This window comes from Choloepus didactylus (genome assembly GCF_015220235.1).
Source record: "Choloepus didactylus isolate mChoDid1 chromosome 23 unlocalized genomic scaffold, mChoDid1.pri SUPER_23_unloc3, whole genome shotgun sequence".
NCBI lineage: Eukaryota > Metazoa > Chordata > Mammalia > Pilosa > Megalonychidae > Choloepus > Choloepus didactylus.
The window spans coordinates 794,582-811,236 of NW_023637597.1; the positions used below are offsets into that span (position 1 = coordinate 794,582).

At 44.4% G+C, this 16,655-nt stretch overlaps 1 gene segment (V, D, J or C); it reads left to right on the top strand.

The window, feature by feature from the left end:
• The first annotated feature begins 12,910 nt into the window (after positions 1-12,910).
• On the top strand, positions 12,911-15,702 carry LOC119525023. The segment is given in 5 exon segments: positions 12,911-12,987; positions 13,111-13,450; positions 14,928-14,944; positions 15,293-15,562; positions 15,665-15,702. Coding segments are annotated over 5 exon segments (711 nt in total).
• The last annotated feature ends 953 nt before the right edge of the window (positions 15,703-16,655 follow it).

The following is a 16,655-nucleotide window of genomic DNA, read 5'->3' on the forward strand; positions in this document are numbered from 1 at the left end:
TAGCAAACTAGAACACATACCATGTTCATGGATTGGAGGACTAAATATAGATAAGATGGCAATTTTACCTAAACCAATTTATAGATTCAATGCAATACCAATTAAAATCCCAACAACTTACTTTACAGAAATAGAAAAACCAATAACCAAATTTATTTGGAAGGGCAAAGTGCCCTGAATAACCAAAAATATCTTGAGAAAGAGGAATGAAGTGGGAGATCTCACACTACCTATGAAACATATTACAAAGCTACAGTGCTCAAAACAGCATGGTAGTGGCATAAGGATAGATATACTGACCAATGGAATTGAATTGAGTGTTCAGAAGTAGACCCTCACATCTAAAGACAATTGATCTTTCATAAGGCAGTCAAGCTAAATCAACTGGGACAGAGCAGCCTCTTCAATAAATAGTGCTTGGATAACTGGATATACACTTCCAAAAGAATAAAAGAGGATGGCTATCTCATACCTTATACAAAAATTGACTTGAAATGGATCAAAGACCTAAACATCAGCACCAAGACCATAAGACTCTTAGAAGAAAATGTAGGGCAATATCTTAAAAATCTTGTGATAGGAGGTGGTTTCCTAGACCTCACACCCAAGGCATGAGCAACCAAAGAACAAATAGATAGATGGAATCACCTCAAAATTAAACACTTTTGTACATCAAAGGACTTTGTCAGAAAAGTAAAAAGGCAACCTATGCAATGGGAGATGATATTTGGGAGCCACATATGAGATAAGGGTTTAATATCCCCAATATGTAAAGGGATCCTACAACTCAATAACAGAAAGAGAAACAATCCAATTTGAAAATGGGCAAAAGATATGGACAGACACTTTTCTGAAGAGGAAATACAAATGGCTCAAAAACATGAAAAAATGCTCAACTTCACTGGCTATTAGGGTAATGCAAATCAAAACCACAATGTGATATCATCTCACACTTACCAGAATGGCCATTATCCAAAAAACAGAAAACGACAAGTGCTGGAGAGGATGTGGAGAAAGAGACATACTTATTCATTGTTGGTGGGAATGTAGAATGGTGCAACCACTCTGGAAGACAGTGTAGAGGTTCCTCAGTGTGCCAGTTTGAATGTATTATGACCCCCAAAACATCATTATCTTTGATGCAATCTTGTGTGGGCAGACATATCAGTGTTGATTAGATTGTAACTCTTTGAGTGTTTCCATGGAGAGTTACCCCACACAACTGTGGGTGATGACTCTGATTGGATAATCTCCATGCAGGTGTTACTCCACCCATTAAGAGTGGCTCTAAATTAAATCACTGGAGACATATAAATGAGCCAAGAAACAGAGGGAACTCAGTGCAGCTGTGAGTGACATTTTGAAGAGGAGCTACAGCATTTTGAAGAATGCACAGAAGCTGAGAGAGTAGCTGTAGATGAGAGACAATTTGAAGATGGCCATTGAAAGCAGACTCTTGCTCCAGAGAAGCTAAGAGAGGACAAACACCCCAAGAATAGCTAAGACTGACATTTTTGAGGAACTGCAGCCTAGAGAGGAATGTCCTGGGAGAAAGCCATTTTGAAACCAGAACATTGGAGCAGATGCCAGCCATGTGCCTTCCCAGCTGACAGAGATTTTCTGGACACCATTGGCCATCCTCCAGTGAAGGTAACCTTTGTTGATGGATGCTTTATGGCCTTAAGACTGTAACTTTGTAACCAAATAAACCCCCTTTTACAAAAGCCAATCCATTTCTGGTGTTTTGCATTCTAGTAGCATTAGCAAATTAGAACACTCAGGAAGCTAATTATAGATTTGCTGTATTACCAAGTTATTCCATTGCTAGGTATATCCTCAGAGGAACTGAAACTTAAGACACAAACAGACATTTGTAAACCAATGTTTATTGCATCATTCACAATTGCCAAGAGATGGAAACAGCCCAAATATCCATCAAAGGATGAGTGGAGAAACAAACTGTGGTATACACACATGATGGAATATGAGGCAGCATTAAGACAGAACAAAGACATGGATCATATAATGTGAATGAAACTTGAGGACATTATGTTGAGTGAAGTTAGCCTGAAAAAAAAGGACAGATACCTTATGATCTCACTAATATGAACAAACATTAATGAACAAACTTTGAGAGTTAAAAGCTGACAGACAACACAGGCGATCAGGAGATAGAAAGAGGGTAGAGATCAGGAATTTGATGCTGAAGGACTACAGAATGTTTAGCAGGATTGATTGCATATATCCAGAAATAGATAGCATAATACTGCGTGATGGTAGCACAGTATTTTAAGTACACAAGACAAAGATGTCTGTGAGTAAAGTCGAAAGAGGTGGTATAGGAGAATGTATGACACCAGAGGGAAAGAGATGATAAAGACTTGGACTGTATAACTTAACAAAAAATGGAATGGCCAATGACTGTTACTAAATGTACAAATATAAAGATGTTTTTGCATGTGGGAGAGCAAGTGAGTGTCAACCATGCAGAGAGTTGAAAAAGAGAAGGTATTTGGGAAAAAACATAATCAAAGCAAACTGGAGTCTATGGTCAACAGTAACATTGTAATATGCTTCCATTAAATGTAGCAAAGGCAATATACCAATGTTAAGTGTGCATGAGAGGGGGATATAGGGGAGGGATATGGGATTCTTGGCAGTGCTGTTGTTTCTGTCCTTACTATAATATTGTATTGTATGACATGTTGTTTTTCTTTTTGTCATATTTTTTATTATTCACTAAAAAAAACTTTTTTTGTAGTAATCAATATGTTGAAGAGGTGATTATGGTGATAAATGTACAACTTTATGAAGATACCATGAATGACTGTACTCTGTGGATAAATGTATGATATATTAATATACCTCTACAAAATTGTAGGAAAAATATATATAGCAGTAAAAGTGTTGGAGAAAACATGGAGAGAGGGATATACCTATCTACTGTTGATGAGCTGGCAGAATGGTGTAGTCTTTCTGAAAAAGATCAGTGTGGTGAGTCCACAAAAAGCTAAGTATGTGGGGGCCATAAGGTCCTGCAACCTCATTATGAGGTATCTCATTGGAAGATCTGAGAGCAGAGACATGAATGGACATTTTCACATTGGTGTTCACGGAGGCTGTATTCATGATTTGCAATGGGTGGAGGTGGCCTAAGGGCACAGACTGAGGGACAGAATGGTGAAATGTGGTGTATGCATACAATGGAATATTGAGCAACTATGAGAAAGAGTGAAGCTGTGAGACATGCAATGAGGTAAATGGATCCTGTACACAGCATGTTGAGTGAAGTACACCAGAAATAAAGGCAAACACTATAATGTCTCACCAATATGGACTAACTACAACGTGTAAACTCAGATTTGAATCTTCAAACACAAAGAGGGGAATGATTATTGTAATGGTCCCTAGACTGTAAGCTCTTAAATCTATTCCTGAATTGTAATGGCTATCTCCAAACTCTGAGTTGCTGATCCCTCAGTGTATAACCTGATTGGTCTCTGGAACATTGGGTACCTCTGTGACACCTGAAACTCAGAGCTAGAGCTTGGCAGATATGAATGTCAGCATTAGCACATATAGCAACTGTTAAAAAAAGAAAGCTGAAACAAAGTCCAGACTTCAGTTAGTGATATGAATGAAGCAGACCTGGTTAAAACTAGGGCATACCAGACCAAAGGGTAAAGGTCAAAACTGCATTTTAAAACTTCAAATTCCATGCGAGACCAAGGGACGAGATGTCTATTTGGTGCAGGACCTATATTTTCTAAACAGTATAACTGTACAGTTAGTTTGTTCAAACACCATGATTACATGGAACTTTGAATAGGAAGTGAGATATGGTAGGTTAGTATAGTTTAGAGTGAAATAGTGACACATCCCAAATTAATTTGGGCAGAGAATAAAAATATATTTACAGGGCCTCCCTGAGGAACTGGGGGGAAACTGCAGAAATGTTGGACTTCCTCACCTAGACTGATGCTGATGCTGTCACAAACATTAGGACTGGTTGTTTCATATGCTGAGCCCTCTATTGTGGGACTTTCCCTTATGAAGCTCATTACTGCAAAGAAGAGGCTAAGCTTGCATATAATTGTGCCTAAGAGTCTCCCCCTGTACCTCTTTGTTGATAATATGTGGCCCTCTCTCTCTCTAACTGAGCCACCTCAGCAGTTGAAGTCACTGCCCTCCCCCTTATGTGGGACCAAACTTCCAGGGGTGTAAATCTCCCTGGTAACACAGGATATGACTCCTGGAGATGAATATGGACCCAGCATTGTGGGATTGAGAATATCTTCTTGACCAAAATGGGGCTGCAAACTGAGATGACATTGTTTCAGTGGCTGAGAGATTCCAAATGGAATTGAGAGGTCACTCTGGTGGACATTCTTATGTACTATATAGATAAACCTCTTAGAGTTTAATGTATTGGAATAGCTAGAAGTAAATACCTGAAACTATCAAACTCCAAGCCAGTAGTCTAGACTCCTGAAGATGATTGTATAATAATGTAGATTACAAGGGGTGACAGTGTGATTGTGAAAATCTTTTGTATCACCATCCCTTTAGTGTATGGATTGATGAGTAGAAAAATGGGGACAAAAACTAAATGAAAAATTGGGTGGGATAGGGGGATGATTTGTGTGTTCTTTTTTACTTTTAGTTTTTATTCTGATTCTGATTTTTTCTGATGTAAGGAAAATGTTCAGAAATAGATTGTGGTGATGAAGGCATAAATATATGATTGTACTGTGAACAGTTGATTGTAAACCATGGATGACTGTATGGTATGTGAATATATTTTGATAGAGCTGAATTTAATTTAAAAATAAGAACATTGCCTTTTCTGTGGTACATAACACTTTCAAAACAGCAGTGACTTAATGTGTTTTATATCAGTTAAAATCTTTATGTGTTGCTGAGTATATGGGGTATGTATGTTTATGATTTAGACATTCTATTTTTATAAATTTTTTCTGTCTCACTCACTGTATAATATTCCTGGACACAAACTACATATGTCAGCCTACTTGGCTTCAAGCACATCTGCATTTTTTCTCTTTTTCTGAAAAGATGATATCTATTGCACCTGCAGTTCAGTGAATTCCTTACAATCTCTCTCTTGGTATAATCATCTACTAAGCCAGCACATATTTTGTTTTTAATTTCATGAATGTATGTTGGAGGCTCAGATCTGGGAGGAAAACCTGTAATATTCAGGCCTTAGTCATGTGTCTGTATTTTCTATTTAAAAGTCCCTGATGTAAATTATTAAAATAATTCCTGCCTTAAACTGTCTCTTTATTCAATTTGAGGTTCATTTCCAGAGTTTCCATGTGCCTTTTTTTCATTTGTTCCATTTCTCTGACTGTATCACCTGAATATCTGTGTGTGTGTCTGTGTTCATATAAATAAATATACTTTGCTTCAAAATGCTGTCAACTAACTCCAACATTTGCAAAATTTCATAATCTATCTCTATTGAGCAATTTTCTTAACTGCAGATCTTTTGCTCATCTCTGGGCTCCAGCCAAAGGATGAGGCTGTTCAGAAGTAGACTGTGGCAATGACAGTTGTGAGACTTTGGGCTCTGTTGGTCATTCTATGTCTACATTTACATACGACTATTTTTACTATTCTCCCTGTCACTCCATTATCTAAAGTGGATATGTAGATTTAGTAGAAGAAATACATGGATAATTATAACATTGAATACAGTGAAAACTTTAAAGGAAATATTTAAAACATAGCCATTCTCCAAAGTCTTATCAGTTAAAGTCCAATAAATTTTATAGGTGATGTCTCAGTTTGCCAGAAATGCTATAAAAAATAACATGAACAGCTTGGCTTATACAATGGGAATTACTCGTCTCATACATTTGGAGGTTAGAAGTCCAAATTCAACTTGTTAGCAGGGTCATGTTTTCTCTGAATTCTGTAGCATTCTAGTGGTGGCTGCTGGCCATCCATCAGTCAATTTGTGCCCCTGTCACATGGCCATCCACCTTCTTCTTTCTCCTACTCACTGTGTCCAGGTTTCCTCTGATTATAAGGTCTCTATTGATATGGGATTATGACCTACCTGATTGTGTTTAGCCTCATCTTAACTAATAACTTTTTCAAAGATCTTACTTATGAATGAGCCACATTTACAGGATCAGAGGTTAGAACTTGAACATTCATTTGTGGGCTCCATGAGTCAATCCAAATTGGGGGGGGGGCAATTGAATTATTATTGAACACAAAATAATATAAAATCCCTAAGCATTTGTTTTCCCTACTTTAGTTCTTCCATTTTCTAAATCTTATGTTGTCCTCATAATTATTTGATTTTTTTGTTACATTTTCTTTAACTTTCCAGTACCACTTCAGTATCTCCTGTGGAACACATATCTTTAAATTATTTACTCACAAAATTAAAAAGGAAATTAGGAATCATTTCATCTAAAATTCTCATTTTACATTTTCATGTATCTGGCTCAAACTTCCATCCATCTTTCCATCCATGAATACATTTAACCAGAAAATATTTACTGAGGGCCTATTCTTGGTGACCCAATGGACTCAGTTGGTCAGGGAGGGCATAATATAAAACAAAGAGGAGTTACTTCTGTCAAGGGGATCACACTTGAAGACACTGGAAGTGAAGTATAAACTGATAGGCAAATTATAACAGAAAGCAAACAAAAATGTGTGAAAGCAACCCTCCTTGACAGGGGAAATCCAGAACGAGTTCACCTAAGTATGGTCATGTACCTGGGGATGGGGGTGGAGGGTTGCACAGGTGCAGAAAGAGTGAGGCCTCCCCCAGAAGAGGGAGGGACCACCACTAAGACAGGGGCTTGTGGAAGGGCTGCACCAGCCCCTGGTGTTGGGAAGATCAGTGGTGTGGGATCGGAGAGGAGAGGGCACTGGGAACTTGTACAAGAACAGGAAAGAATTTCTTCTTTCTCAACTCTTCTGATGGACTCTCCCAGACTTTTCTTTTAAACTGAATAGCATTGAAAAGGAAATGCAGGTATAGTATAATAAAATAATTGTAAATCTAAAAATTGTGTAAAACAAATCCATCCTTAATGAGCCATAAAACAAATTGTTTGAAATAAAAGTCATCCATAATCATCCAGTTTAGAGATAACCACTGGAAATATTTTGACATATTACATCTTTCCAGTTTTTTGTTTTCCTAGTTCCTCTGTGCAATTTCTATCACAGTGGGGAATAAGGAGGTCAGACTGGGCAAATATTTTATAATCCCCTTTTCTGGCTTTGTAATGCGCAGTCAACATCTCTGCATTATTTCCAGGCTTCTTAACCAGTTAAGATAATTATTGATTCATATATTTATGTTGGATTTTATATATTTTTTCTATGACAAGTACATGTTGTTGATTTTCTCAGAAACTACTTCTTCTCAAGTAGCCTAGTCCCCTTTCCCTTGGAAAAACTCCTAAGCTGAAATATCTGATTCAAGGGAGGAAGTAAAATATTGTGAAGACCTCATTCTCCTACCACCAAGACACACTAAAGATTAAATGCAAATAATATCTATAACAAATTATAGTAAATATATTATAATAATATGGAGTCATATTCCATATTATCAAGGCACAATTAGATCCCTTCCTGTTTCATACTTTAGATGAAATTCCTCCAGAGTGCTTAAAGCTTCATAAATTCTTTCAAGGAATACCTTTGTTACTCTTACCCTGTATACTGACCCTGACCTTGCCTACAGGTCTGCTGACAATAGCATAGACTACATTGTGATAAAAAGATAGAAGGGCCTCTGATTCCCAAACCCTTACACACAACACACACACACACACACACACACACAAGCCCACAAACTCAGGGACATGGAGCTGATGTAGAGCTCATCATAAGCTCTGGGGTCCCCGCTGACGAACAGCGCTAAGAAATGTATGTCAGGGTGGAGATGCTCAGTGCTTCTCTGTAAAGGCTCCTGGAATTCCCATCCCTTTGTCATCCCCCAGAGCCTCACATCTGTGTTGGACACTCAAATCTGGGAGGAAAAACTGTAATACTCAGGTCTTAGTCATGTGTCTGTATTTTCTATTTAAAAGTTCCTGATGTAAATTGTTAAAATAATTTCTGCCTTAAACTGTCTCTTTATTCAATATAAGGTTAAAAGTAAATAACCTACAGAGAGTCAGGTGGACATGGGTGTAATTCTTGTGTCATTGGAAACTCTGAGGTAAGTGATTAAAAATAAGGGACATGGAAATTTAAATACAGAGACTGAGACAGAATTTCAACAGTAATTTGAGAAATAAGTACAAACAGCATGAGACAAAGAAGAGGCAATCAATGAATGTGGAGTGACTTGTGAAAAACAGGTAAGCTCTGAATAAAAGATAAATCAATACTGAATTGCTTAGGATTGAGCCGGGACCATGCACCTTTGACCCACAGGAGCCACCAGGGGGAGCTTTGGGTCTTCTCAGGGCCTGAAGGAAACCCAGGTGGTTTGAACTGAATGGTCCCACGCCCTGGCTCACTGGCCCACAAGAGAGGTGACAGCTGGTGCTTCCTCCCAGGGGGGAACCCGAAGCTGACAACAAGCCCAGGACTCCCCCTGATGATGGTTCTACTCCCTGGGCCTTGGACCCAGAACTGGGTGGCAGGGGTTGAAAGGGCTGTGATTTGCATAATGCACCAGTGCAAACCCACAACCTTCACCCAGGGAGCTGAGGAGGGGATAACTGAGCCCTCAGAGGGTCCCAACACAGCTGCAGTCCTGGGGTCCTGGGAGCATCACCACCATGGTCTGGTGTCCTCCCCCTCCGCCATCACTCCCTGCCCAGGTTCATGGAGGTTTCAGAGATGGGCCTTTGGAATGTCCCCTCTGCCATCTTCCTCAGGTTAACATGTGTTTCTTTTTACTTTAGGGGCCAGTTCTCAGGCTGTGGTGGCTCAGAAGCCCTCACTGGCAATGTCCCCAGGTGTTACAGTCACTCTCACCTGTGGCACCCAGCACTGGGGATGTCACCAATGGTCACTCTCCATACTGGTTCCAGCAGAAGCCCAGCCAGGCCCCAGGACACTGATTCATAACACACACAAAACAAACATCCATGGGCCCTGGCCCAGTTCTCATGTTCCCTCCTCAGGGGCAAAGCAGCCTTCACCCTCTCAGGGCCCAGCCTGTGGACCAAGCTGAGCACAACTGCTGGTGGGTTTACAGGGGAGATGGACACAGGGACAGAACAGATGGGGAAGAGCAAGACAGAAACCATCCATGAGCCAGGCCTGGGTACAGACATGATGACATGTTATGGGGATCACAGGATCTGACACACAGTCTCAAGGCAGCAGAAATGTGGACCATTCACAGAGAGAAAGGGATGGGAAGTATCTGAATCAATTCCTATTCTGGGGTAAGCCCCAAAGTGGAGGGAATCTGTGCATGACTTGGAAGGAACTGGTCTAGGAAAAGTAGAAAACAACTATGTTCTCATTCAGAAGGAGCAGCCACAGCTGGGTCAGATTCAAGGGCAGCCTCCATCAACGGGATATTTTGCCAATTAAGAGCAGAGGGAGGGACCCCTCCTTCTGTGTATCACTGAAGTTCATTATATTGTCTTGCATTTTAAAGCAATACAGTATGGTGCATAAAATTTTAAAAATATAAAAATTATGTTTGGGGCTAAGGATGCTCATTCTCAAGAGCTCCCATCAGACTCACCTGCACTCTAAGACATGGCATCAACATTGCAGGAAAAAGCATAAACTGGAATTAGCAGAAGCCAGGGAGCTCTCCTGGTTTCTCCTGTTCTATTACTCAGACTCAAGCTAGCAACTGGGATCTGGGTTTTCTAGTCACTTCTCAGGATCAAAAGAGGCATCAACAAATACAGCACATTTGCTCCTTTCTGGGCTCCAGCCTGAGGATGAGGCTGACGATCACTGCCAGATATGGGAGGGCAGCTCCAGAGCTCACACAGGGCCCAGGACCAGGGGGAAGTGAGACACAAACCCCCTCTGCTCCCTGAATGAGCCCCTCCCTTTGTGACCTGAAAAAATAAGATACAAGGAAAGAAAGAAGAAGGGCTTTGAAGGGACTGCTGAGACTTGTGAAAACATGAATAGTGGAATTGTTTCAATTTTTTGGACCAGGAGACTATAAAGGGAAATAAAGGAAACCAATCTTCCTCTTCCCAGGAGAATTGCAATATTCACTCTCATTCCATAGCCTTGGGGCTGGTGAGCTATTGCAGCTGAGAGGGGAGCTCTCTTCTCATTGCTGGTGAGGCAACCACCTCTGCTGGAACAACCACCCCTCCATCTGGAATCTGGAGCCCCCACAATCCAACTGCATCCTGATGAGCTGCAATACCAGTTGATCAGGGTGAGCTGGGACCCCCAAATGGGAGGGCCCAGACATGTCAGAAATGCCAGGCAGGTCTATAGCCTTGAGGCCATCATAGGAAACTGTGCCCAATCCTGAGATGGCCCCATCATCATGGAAAATGCCCAGGCTTCAGAAAAGCTGAGGAAATTGCATGGTCACTGAGCTGGGATGGGCCTGCAGCTCTGTCCTGCAAGACTCAAGGCCCCCCAGAGGCCAGGCTTCCTCTCCCATTGGGCCTGGGTCAGCATATCACCCCTCCTCTTTCTCCTGCTTACCTGGCTGAAGCCAGGGATGGAAGGGTCCAGGAGAGACAGCTCTAATGCAAATGTAGCAACTCCTCCCCAAGATTGTTTTGGGAAATGTAAAGAGACTGGGGGGAGGGGGGAAGCTCAGTCTCCATCAGAGCTCCAGGAGGCAGAGTACGAGCCTCTCCTTGACCAGCCCTCTCCTCCTCCCCTCCCCCCACTCTCTACACAGGGGAGAGCCCACCTCATCTGGGGGATGAAGGGTGGAACTTCCACAACCAGCTCTGACCCATGTCCATCTCTGTCTGGCACTCAGAGTCCTCTCCCTGCCCCTCCAGGGCCTGGTCTCAGGCCTGTAGCCCAGGTGAGTAAGGTTCAGCTGCCCTCCACTTCAAAGGACCTGAGACAGATGCCACAGTCACCTGCTCTGGAAACAGCATCAATGTCTGTACTGAAGGGACATCTTGTCTGCAGCAGGACCAGACCCATGCCTGAAGCCCCTGAACCCAGAAACCAAAACTGAACCTGGGCTCCTGGATCTATTTTCTGGTTCCAGGACAAGCAGCTCAGCCTCTCTGAGCCTCTCTGGGCTCCAGCCTGAGGACATGGCTAATTGTCACTGCTCAGAGTGGAGCAGCAGCCTCAGGGCTCACCCAGGGCTCCAGGCCCTCAGGGACAAGAGACACAACCAGCAGCTCCCCCAGCCTCCCCAGGTGCAGGGAACTCAGGGTGCACCTTTGACCTGGATCAGGAAAGTCAACTGATTGGTTCCACACAAAGTATGGTGAATTATTTAGGGCTATTAAATTAAATAGTATAAGTTTAAAAGCCCAGACCAGCAGGATTGACAAATGTCTATAGGTAACATCATTCTGCATGTGTCTGAGGCTATATAAAGAGGGATGCACAGCCCTGCATTAATAACAAGGCCAGCAAGATTTCATGTCCACTCCTCTTTCCAAAATAATTTATGAAAAATATGAGCTTTAAATAAGGGAATATTCATGCTCCAGATTTTTCTTTACTCATCCAACTGGAGGAGCTGGATTCACATACTCAGATGGTTCAGCTCTCTGACCACAAGTATCCATTTACCAACATCCCCAGCAACTCACCCACCCCTTTTCCTGGCCTTGTCACATGCCCTGACCTCTGACTAGAAAGCTCTTTCCCCTTCTCTGCCACAGAGACCCCCTGACTCTTCCTGTAGGTCCCAATGTCCACATCACGCTTGTGTTCAGGCTTCTTTACCCTGAACCCTGCCCACCCCTCCCTCTAAAAGCACAGAGAGTTATTTCTCTGTGTCCATGTCCCCATGGCACTCTTTTATTTCCTCTTACTCACCATGTTCAGTGCATGGCAAAAACAGGCAAAGTTGGAGTCACAGGGATACAGTTGACAGAGATTAACATTTTTATAATAATGACAGCCAAATGTAAGAAGAGTTTTCAATCAAGATAAACATCCCTGTGTGAGAGCATCAGTGTTCCAATGCAGGACCTATGGATGCCCCTTCTTGCTCTGCAGTCTTGAGGAGTGACATAAAGAAAGACATCTGTGTAAGGCAGGACACACTGCCTGTGGGTTTGTTGGCATCCCAGAGGCCAGAGGATGTTTGCCTTGTGGCCAGCAGAAGGCACTGTGGGCTGCCCTGACAGTGAGGGTGCTGGGCCTGACAGCTGGTCAACCACTCAGCGGGCCCCAGGGAAGTGGGGTCAATGGTGTCCTCACTGATGTGAGACTTTCCTGCACCTATGATGCACCCTATGACCCCATGAGCTCCTGCATCTGGCACCCTCCACCCATTCCATCTGAATTAGCTCACCTCCTCCTTTTCCTCTACGTGGTCCTTGCTTTCCTCTGGTCCAAGCAAGGGCTGGTGGACAGAGGAGCCAGAAAGTGCTTGCATGGACTATGCTGGCTCCCAGAGTGGAGCCTCAGAAGAAAGAGCTCTGAGGCCTCGTCATCAGGCTCCCTAAGTTCTTGGACAGGGTTTAGGGAAAGGGGACCCTGAAACACAGAGAACCTGCCTTTCTCCTCTTGGCCTCAGAGGACCAGGGTCCTGGCTGGGCTTGGCAAAGACTCCTGCTCACAGGCCCCTGTGATGTCCTGGCAGCTGCTTCCCCCTGGGGCTCCCCCAAGAAGCACACTGTGTAGCCCTGCCCATCATCTGCCTCTAACCACAGGACCCTCAGCTCAGGGAAAATGGGGCAGAGAGAAGATGGGGCCTAATTTGCATGACCAGCCCCTCTTTGCTGAGACCAATAGGGATGAATAAGAGCAGCCCAGGTGCATTGGGAGCTTCACAGACTGTGTCCACCATGGCCTGGACCCCTCTCCTCCTTGTGCTCCTCTCTTACTGCACAGGTAGGAACAGGACTCAGAGGATCCAGGGCAGATCTCCCAGCCTGCTTCACCCTCTCTAGCTCAGACCTCCAGCAGCTTAGTCTTGGACCCTGACCCATCCCCCATGCATGTCTGTGTCTGCAGGTTCCCTCTCCCAGCCTGTGCTGACCCAGCCACCCTCCCTCTCTGCATCCCTGGGAACATCTGTGAGACTCACCTGCACCCTCAGCAGTGGCTTCAGTGTTGGCAGCTATACCATATCCTGGTACCAGCAGAAGCCAGGGAGCCCTCCTCAGTATCTCCTGTACTACTACTCAGACTCAAGCAAGCACCAGGGCTCCAGGGTCCCCAGCCACTTCTCTGGCTCCAAGGATGGTTTGGCCAAGGCAGGCCTTCTGCTCATCTCTGGTCTGCAGCCTGAGGACGAGGCTGAATATTACTGTGCTATTGCTGATGGCAGTGGGAGCAGCTACAGTTCCTCACGGTGACTCAGAAGACAAGGAAGTGAGACAAAAACCCCAGGACCCACAGACCTTAGTTCTCTTTTCAATGAGAGTCTGAGGAGGAGGCATCTGTAGGGAGACGTCTGTGCACCAAGATCTCTCCTTGAGTGGGGAAATAAAAACACAGTTTATGCCTGCAAAGTGAAACAGAACAGGACTTCTTAGGGAGACACAACCAGATGAGGAAATAGACCTTATCTGCCTCATAGGTACAGGAATAATTTAATAAGATTAGATACTGTTGTCTCTAAATGCTGACCAATTCAGTCATGTTCATCCATAAATCTGTTCCTCATCTTATTTCTTAAAGTGTGAGTCTTGCGTTACTGGTGATAGAACTGTAGCTGATATATTTCTACTTCCCCTGGTCACAGACATATTTTCCACTCTAAGAACCAGCCCCAAACAACAAACTGATCACATCTTCCATGACCACTCCCTGATAAGATCCCTCCAAAGCATCCTCTCCTCTTCTGCTCATCTGCTGCTGCAGTCCCTGAGGCCTTTCTGAGATGTCCTTTTGGGGATCTTCAGGTCTTTACTCCATCTTCACTGAATGTTTTCAGACAAAAAGAAAATGTTGCATTCTCCAGAAACTTCCTACTCCATGGAGGATAGTTACCAGGATCTTAGACCAACATACAGCTCTCCATATTCATACTGCTACCATCTGCCACAACATCTGTTTATCTGATTCCCATCATCCTCAATCAAACTCTTTAATATCTTAATGAAATTATTTATATTCCCTAATAGTGATGTGCTCATCTTGCCTTTGGACATTTTCACATGGAAGACATTGATTTTATTTTTCCTCCTTTCAAATTAACTTGGTCCCTAACCAAGTTGATCTTGGAGAAATCAATGGATCAGCAATTTTCCATGTTTTAAGTTAGGCCATTGTTTTTCTTCTGCTTCAGAATCTGCTACTTAAGATCTCTCAGGGCAGTGTCCCAGTGGCAGAAACACAGGCCAGAGCCCTGGAGTCCCATCCATTAGCATTTTTTCCAAAACAAAATTAAAGAATCTCTGCTGATCACCCAAGGAGGCCCCAAGGCATTGTGGGACATGCTGTGGTGTGTGGTCTCCCCCAGCCCTGTGCATGCTGAGACCTGGAGAACAGTAGCTCTGGGTATTTTGCTCCCATCCTGGTCCTGAAGGAGCCAATAAACAGGCCTCTCACCCTTGACAGGCCCTGCTTCTTGCATAGCACCCAGATGAATCAGAACTGTTAACAGAGCTATTCTGTTCCCCAAGTTGCCCTACCTACCAAAGCTTCATCCTGGATGACAGAGTGGCCATGGGGACACTTTGGTGTTCATTAGCTCTGGGGTACTGGGGGCCTTAGAAAGAACCAGCTCCAGGGAAAGATTTTCATGGAGAGCCCTTCCCTCTCAGGGGATGGAGAGAACAAAAAAGGGACAGGGGATCCTGGGTCATGTGCTTGGCCTCTGACAGAAATTTTCTGAATGCATGTGAGTCACATGTGTTCTCAATAAGCACATGATCAGATTTTATCACAATTGTTGAATACTCTAGATTTCACCAAGTTACACAGTCCCAGTCGTTATCTTTCCTTCTTTCTTGGGGTGTCTCACATGCTCCCCATCTGCCTCTCATCCTCAGAGAGGCAGCTGATTATTGTAATTTGATCAAGGGGTCCATCCACCTGCCCAGCCCTGTGTCAGATGTGATGGGGGCTGATGTGAGAGGGTCTCTAGGAGATCCAAGACTCCCAGGAACTCAGTCCCAGCAGGCAGGGGGAGAATCTCCTGGGCATGAGCCCCTCACACCAAGCTTATGTCTCTTTTCTCCTCTTGCAGCCTCTGTGGCCTCCTTTGAGCTGACCCAGCCACGCTCAGTGTCAGTGGCCCTGGGACAGATGGCCAGGCTCACCTGCTCTGGAGGAAAATTCGAGAAAAAATATGTTCACTGGTACCAGCAGAAGACAGATCAGGCCCCTGAGCTGGTCATCTATAAGGATAGTGAACGGCCCTCAGGGATCCCTGACCGATTCTCTGGCTCCAGCTCTGGGAGCACAGCCACCCTGACCATCAGCAGGGTCCAGAATGAGGATGAGGCTGACTATTACTGTCAGTCATGGGATAGTGACAGTGATGCTCCTCACAGTGACACAGGCAGATGGGGAAGTGAGACAAAAACCCAGTCCCTTGTTTGTTTCACTCTCCCTCAAGCCCCAGGAGGACTGAGGACAAGCAGTGTGCAGGCCTAGCCCATTCACCCAGCCTGAGACCCCCGAGGCTGCCCAGGCTGCCGAGTCTCCCCCACCTTCTGAGCTCCTGGCCAGCTCAGTGAGTCTGAGGGGTGTTGAGGAAATCAGAGCTGGGTCACCTTCAGGAGACCCTAGATGGGGTGCAGGACCAGAGGCCCCCACTGGGCTCAGGGGCCCCCATGCTAAGAGGAGGGTGTGGAATTGAGGTGGCATCAATGCAGCTTGGTGACCACACTGCCCAGTGTCAACTGTCAGGCATGGTACAGAGGCACAGAGAGCTAGACAGAGCCCACCTAGGGGACCCTGTCCTTTCACAGGCAGACACCCCTGAAGGCCATGAGTCCTGCTCAGCACCTGCCCAGGTCACCTGATTTATGGCATGGAATTCCCTTCCCCTTTATCACCCCTGACCTCACATCACTCCACACCCCAAATTCCTCACTCAGGGGTAATGTCACTGGTACCTGCTCTGGCTTTGATTCCTGGATCCCCCAAGTGGGCCCTGTTCTCTCAGCTCCTCAAACACAACAGACCCTCCCCACAGGGCCCTGGCATAGCTCTGCCCCCACACTCTGCCCATCCCCTCTTTCCTCTCCTGTCCCAGCAGCAGCTCCAGATCCAGCTCTTGAGGAAGGTCCCCCATCCCAGAGAGCATCCTGCCTCTCATTTTCTCTCACACTCTCACTAATTTTCTGCAGAGCCCTCACCACTGCTCACCCTGTGCCATATGGAATTCTCTCTTTCTTCTGTCTCTCTGTCTTTCCATAGATTTATAAACACATATATTGTTCCACTAAGTCCACCATCTTTCTCCCAGTGGAGTAAACTAAAAATAAACCTCTCCCAGGTCAGTCACAGTCCTGACTTGCACAGGAATTACTTTGTTAGCTGTTTAACTGTGTTACCAACCAGGATCCACAATCCCAGCCTCACATTCTCTCCTGCCCTGCCTT